The 6,498-nt window shown below is 51.8% G+C and overlaps 2 protein-coding genes across 2 annotated transcripts in view; both read right to left on the bottom strand.

The window, feature by feature from the left end:
• Positions 1–6,498, bottom strand: part of SKA2 (spindle and kinetochore associated complex subunit 2) — a 1,094,818-nt gene that overhangs the window by 193,779 nt on the left and 894,541 nt on the right. The gene's annotated exons all lie outside the window — the stretch shown is intronic.
• The window catches only part of MPO (myeloperoxidase), a 30,985-nt gene continuing 26,209 nt past the window's right edge, over positions 1,723–6,498 (bottom strand). The window contains 5 exon segments of the mRNA XM_027774250.1: positions 1,723–1,812; positions 2,496–2,710; positions 3,689–3,926; positions 5,030–5,200; positions 5,635–5,890. Of these exon segments, the coding sequence (XP_027630051.1) occupies positions 2,503–2,710; positions 3,689–3,926; positions 5,030–5,200; positions 5,635–5,890 (873 nt within the window). The 3' untranslated portion in view covers positions 1,723–1,812; positions 2,496–2,502.

Here is a 6,498-nt window from a genome sequence, read left to right as displayed (position 1 = left end):
GAGACTTGAACCATGGTCGGCCATGTGGAAATCCAGCACCCTTAACCACCATGCCACCTGCTGACCCCTCTAGCAGCCTTTCTAAAAAATATTCTTCTTCTAGGGTAGTCCTTGGAACCTATGAAGCTCTGAAAGTGTAGCTCCAGAACATTCTTTGAGCTTCTGCCCAAATGCATACTCCTATGTTCTTTTAAAATGACCCTCTGGGTAAGATCAGCCAGCCAGAGCCTCTAGATGCCCTGAGGGGCAAGGTGGGAGTGGCAGATGTTTAGCCATCCCATGGGAAGAGCCCGGCTTTGGCACCCACTCTCTGAGGCCTTGGTGAGTCCTTTCACCTCTGAGCAGCCCACTTCTCATCAGCAAAGGGGAACGATTCTACTGCTTGCCATGGAGAGGCCCTGACTTTACCTGGGCAACAGAAGTCCATTAGGCCCCAGGACCAGCAGTTAGTGTAATGGCTATGTCGCTGGACTTCCATGTAGCCAACCACAGTTCAAGTCCCGGGCCGGTGGCTTAAACTCACTCTGGGTGCATGTGCGTGCATGCGTGCATGCCCAAGATTTTGAGAGGAGAATGGAGGAGAAGGGATTGCGGTGTGGCCTTCCTCCCTGGGGGGGGAGGGTGATTTCTCACTTTCTATCTCTCTGTCTCTCTCTTTCTGGCAAGTGCACGCACCCTATAGCAGAAAACCTCTCCAAAAAGAAGTCTATTAGGCCCCGTCTTCCTGAAGACCTCTGGTTCCCAGCTGCAGTGCCCCCTCCCTATATGTGGAAAAGCGGGGCGGGGGCAGGGGAATGAGTTCACCAGTTAGATATAGGGATCAAGCCCCGGCAAAACTACTACAGAAATATATTCGTCCCCTCTCTCAGTACTGGCCTTGTATTCTGGGTCCAGCCACCCACTGTCTCTGCTTAGGGGAGGGTGGCCTGGCCACATGAATCAGGACTGAGAAAGAGTCTACTGTCTCTGGAACCAGCAGGTGGTGTGGTGGTTAAAGACTGGATTCCCACATGACGGACTATGGTTGGAGTCCCAGACCCGGAGGCTTTCTTTCTTTCTCTCTTTCTCTCTCTCAAGAGCCTCTAAACCACCACACCAGGCTGTAAAGGAAGCAGGATCCAGGAATTCCCTACCACCTGGGGAGGCCTATCTTCCCACCAGACCTCTGCTCCTTCTCTCCCATAGAACATTTTGTCGCCTCTACTTCCAGCACCAGGCATGGGCCTGACCAGAACGAACATGGAGCAAGTGTCTGCCAGACAAATGGGAGGTTGGTGACCACAGTTACTGACTACGGGATGCCAGGGAAGGAGGAAGGTCTACTAAGCATGGCCTGGTGCCCTTACCCTCTCACCTCTATCTTCTTCTTCCTTTTTTTTAAAAAGAATTATTTATTTATTATCATTATTTTTCAGTTTTGACTAGAGAGAGAAACAGAGATTTAGAGAGAGAGAGAGAGCAAGTCTCCAGGTCAGGACTCGAACCGTGGTCGGCCATGTAAGAGTTCAAAGTGTTTAACCACCATGCTGTCTGCCAGCCCCACACCTCAGTCTTCTAAGAACTGACTGCCCTCCAGGTGTGGCTCGGCCATAGGAGGACCACTCAATGCCCTCACCCTCAGTTCAGAGCATAGGCCCAAGACACAGGCCACACTGGTTCAAGTTCAGAGCCCGCAATGAGGCCCCTGCTGCGGTCCCTTCCTAGTTATAGACAGAGAAGAGATCCCCATCAGCAGTGCTTTATTATTGTAACATCAGGTACAAACGAATAATACAGAAAGGTCGATAGGCCAGTTCCTCTCCCGGCGGGCTCCTGTGAATAAACAAGAGAACAGAGTAAGGAAGAAGAGGGAGCCATGGACTGAGCCTGACCTGGTCGTGCCCAGAACTCAGCACACGCCCAACTGCTAATGGTCCATCCCTGCAGAGATCACTGGTCACCTCTGCCCAGGGCACAGCTGGAGCAGGAACTCCATAAACTGTATCTGTCTTTCTTCTTCTGTGTGTTTCCCATGCCCAGCACGTGAGCTGGCATATAGCAGTGCCCAGTGAAGGGAGAGCTAGAGGGTACAAAGGCATCCTCTGAGGAGCCATAACAACTAGCATTTCCAGAGACGAAAACTCCTCCTCCAGCACGGAGGAATAACTTGCCCAAGGTCACACAGCTATAAGTGACCGAGTCAGGCTTTGAACGTGGGCAGTCTGGTTCCTGAGCTGTGCACCTTATCCATCTGCTTTGCTGCCTTCCATACCCATACTGCTCTCATAAACACACACTCACATAGATGACACACATACACAACACAAAACACTACCCAGGTCCACAGACCACACACACACATGAAATGCCAGCTTACAAACATTGTACACGTACGTCGCGCGCACACACGAATGCCCACTTATTTTCTCAGCAGCATCAGATGAGGGATGAGCTCACCTGGAGAAGAGGATCTCTGTGGTTCCCAGTATACCCCTCACTGCCTTTCACTCCCTTACCCAGATTCTAGGCCCTGTCCCTCCAGGCGGCCAGGTCCAACGCAGGGAGTGTACTGCAGTTGACAAAGTCCCGGGGGAATGAATTGGACATGAAGATGTTGTTCTTGGACACGGTGGTGATGCCTGTGTTGTCACAGATGATGCGAGGCAAGGAGATCTTGGCCAGAGCCATCCGCTGCTGGGTGCTGAACACATCCTTGTTCTCCCACCAAAATCTGCATGGGGAACACCCACGGGATGGTAGCTGAGGCGGGGAGGGTGCCAACTGGCTGGATCTACTTCCTGATACGAGAGGACCACAGAAGACACCACCATGCAGCACCGGAGGGCTCCAGGCCCTTGGGCAGCCCAGGGGTCCCCTCCTCAGTCCAGAGTAAAACACAGCTGCTCAGTTGTCTCCACCTTGGCCCCAACCCAGTGACCCCAACCCAGTCACCACTAGGGAAACTGGGTTCATACTTGCTCAAGAAATCCTATGCCTGGCCCAGAGCTGTATCCATGGGAGTAGAAGAGAGTCACAGGGATGATTTATAAAAGAACTAGGTATGGAGGCCATCAGATGACACGGTGCTTAAGGTGCTGGACTCTCACATAGTCAACTACAGTTCAAGTGCCAGATACAGTGGCGTGAAACTCACAGCGGGCATGTGTGTATATGTGCCCAAAATCCCAGAGGAGAATGGAAGACAAGGGATTGGAGCGTGGCCATCCCCCCAAAGGATGATCTCTCACTTTCTGTCTCTCTGTCTGTCTCTGTCTCTCCAGCAAGCACATAAGCCCTATAGCAAAAGTCTTTTTCTCAAAAACAAAAACAAAAACAACCTGAAACAAAAACTTGTCATGAAGGTGTCAAGGCCACAGTGAAACATCACTAAGACAAGTAGGAGAAAGCAAGGAGGGGACTGTTCAGCGGGGCCTGCCACCTTGACGTTCACATAGTGAACCCAGAGAAAGTAGTTAAGGGTGGCGTGTTTTCTGTCTGCCTTCCTTCACAAACAGGAGTCCAGGTCACTCCTTGTCGCACCTCCAACAGGTTCAGGGCACATTAGGAATGGCCTGAGGCTTCCTAGAACACACTGGAAAATCACTGACTTCTAGCACTTCATTTGACGGGAAGAAGTTGGGATCCCAGCAAGGTTCAGAAATAAGCCTACAGCCAGCCAGCAGGCCTAAGCCACCCTTCAGCGCCTCACCGATCACCATCCCGGAGCTTCCTGAACTGGGTGCCAATAATGCAGGCAAGGAGCTTGCCCACGCGGCCGTTCTTCTCCAGGGGCTCAGCCACACCGCCCATCCAGATGTCGATGTTGTTGGGTGTGCCATACTGCTCCATCAGCTTCCTTGCCAGGTCCAAGTTCTTCAGCACCGTGCCCAACTCGCCCACTGTGTTGGGCTCTGGGAGGCCGCAGAAGCGCCTCCAGGCATTATACCCTGCATGGAGGAGGGGAGTAGCTGAGGGTAGGCATCTAGGCTACAAGGTAGAATGGTCACTAAGGGGACCAGCAGTTGGTGTAATGGCTATGTCGCTGAACCCCCATGTAGTCGACCGTGGTTCGAGTCTCAGACCCGGTGGCTTAAACTCATGCCAGGCGTGTGTGTGTGCATACTCAAGATCCTAAGAGGAGAATGGAGAAGGGATTGCGGCATGGCCATCCCCCCTGGGGGGGGGGGGATTTCCTGCTTTCTGTCTCCTTGTCTCTCTCTGTCTCTCTCTGTCTTTCTGGCCAGTGTGTGCGCCTTATAGCAAAAACCTCTCCAAAAAATAAAGGTCACTAAGGACAGCAGGGAAGACTCACAAATAGGTCATCAGCCCAGAAAACCCACATTCAACACACCAAGCCATAGCTAGAGACAGGGGACCCTTTCCTAGAGAACCCCGATCCCTTGGTTCACGCTAAAGGGGACAACTAGGTCATCCTAGGACCCTCACTGACTTTCCCTGGCCCTTACACTCTACGGCGAATCCTAAATTGCCGTAACTCTGGCCAGGCCCAAGAACAGGGACATCTCATTGTCCCCTCTGAAGCAACACAGCTGTCTCTCTCTGACCCATGAGGGATGCAGTGTCTAAGCCATCTTGAAGGCCTAGACAAACCAGTTGTCCCACAGCTCAGACACGGCTTTAGGGTTAGGCTGGTCTGGATTCAAATCCCAACTGTGTCATTGACTTGGCTACAGAATCTGAACAGGTTCAAAATGTCTCCAAGCCTCAGTCTCCTCATCAGTAAAACAGAGATGATAATTATCTCTTCCCCTCAGAGTTCATGTACGATGAACAAAATGAAATAATGATGGAGACAGATGTTCAGACTGTGGATTATTGTTATTCTACAACGCTCCAGGAGTGAGGCTTACACCATGCAAAGGAGACCAGGAGGAGATGACAACTGAACCACTTTCTGAGAGCGAAGTGCTGAGGTTGGGGGAAGCTTGGGGCAACTGGGGCCACTGGAGAGCATAGGGTACCTGGAGTGGGAAGGCCTGGGGACTACCTGGGAGGTGGTGCAGTGGAGAAAGTAGAGGCAGCCCCTCACCTGGGAGGCCGTGGTCCCTGCTGCGCTGCATGTTCAGAGCGGGCAGATCTAGCCCAATCCTCATGACCTGCTCAAACAACCGCTCCCGGATCTCATCCACCACAATTTGGTTCTGGCGATTCAGCTTGGCAGGGGTGGCCATGAGGCCACGCAAGATGGGGTCAATGCCACCTGGGGGCAAGAGCAACGAAAGGTCGAGGGGAGGATCCAGCTCAGATGGGAGTCAGGGACAAGTCCAGGCAGGGTCAGGGGGCGTGCAGAGGAGCTGGACACATGTAACACCTGGAACCGAGGTGACCCAGAGAGCAAGTCCTCACCAGGCACTGCAATATCCCTGGGGCGTAAAGGTCTCAGGGATCATGCCACTCAGACTTACGAGCTTGGGATGCTCCCAGCCCCTGGCCTCCTGGATCACAGAGAGTCAAACCACATAAGGAGCCAGCCCTTTCTGAGAGCCATCTCTTCATTATCATAAACAGAAGCAGAGTCAGGTAAACTGAGACTGCAAGGTTAGACAAGACCCTCAAAGATGAAATGGAAAAGGATTTCTGCCCACCCTGTCCTTGGCTGCCAATTCACTCTCTCCTGGCCTAGGTCCCACTCACCTTCCAGCACTACCCTCCAAGATGCAAAAAAGACCTTGCTGAGTGGGACGCGAGGGTTGGGCTGCATGGGCTGGTACTGACTGTTCAGGCGGAACATGAAGGGCTGGATGAGCGTGTGGCCATAGCGGAAGGCATTGGTGAAGACATTGGCAATGCGCGGGTCCACTGAGTCATTGTAGCAGCGGTACGTGGGCAGGTACTTCCTCATGGCCTCTGGCCCCAGCACCAGGGGCAGGTAGTCCCGGTAAGTGATGATCTAGAGAAAAGTCACTTGGAGAAGTCTCGCCACTTACTCCTCCCAGCAGTCTCCATCTACTCCTGGCTTGGGGGTAGGGGGGGTCCCATCCATCCACCTTTGGTCAGGGAATTGCCTCTCACAGTACTGGATCTGGGCCTATCAGAATGGTGCTGAGGGCCATAAACCTCTTCTGTTTGCTGTCTGTGTGACTCGGAACCAGTAATTAACCTCTCTGAGCCCAAGTTTCTCAAATATAAAAAAAGGAGAATTTTCCTCTGCATTAGAAAATTCAATAACAAAGTTCTTTGTTAGTTATTTCAATATCACCTTTGTTGAATTATTGATGCTTCATTTCTCCTATTATCTTATAAATAATAAGCAAGGGAAATTTAGAGCATTCACGGTGTCCAGCAAGTGCCTGGCACACACCAGGGCTCAATATAGGTTTGTGGAGGGACCAGCAGGTGGCATAGTGGCTAAGGCGCTGGACACTCCCACATGGCCGACCATGGTTTGAGTCCCAGACCTGGTGGCTTGCTTTCTCACTTTCTCTCTCTCTCTGTCTGTTTCTCTCTGGTCAAATTAAAATAAATGAATAAATAAATAAAATTAAATAGATAATTAAA

This window comes from Tupaia chinensis, unplaced genomic scaffold, assembly GCF_000334495.1.
Source record: "Tupaia chinensis unplaced genomic scaffold, TupChi_1.0 Scaffold000416_1, whole genome shotgun sequence".
Lineage (NCBI taxonomy): Eukaryota > Metazoa > Chordata > Mammalia > Scandentia > Tupaiidae > Tupaia > Tupaia belangeri.
Note: the sequence above shows the minus strand (reverse complement) of the source record. Positions and strands in the feature narration are given on the sequence as shown.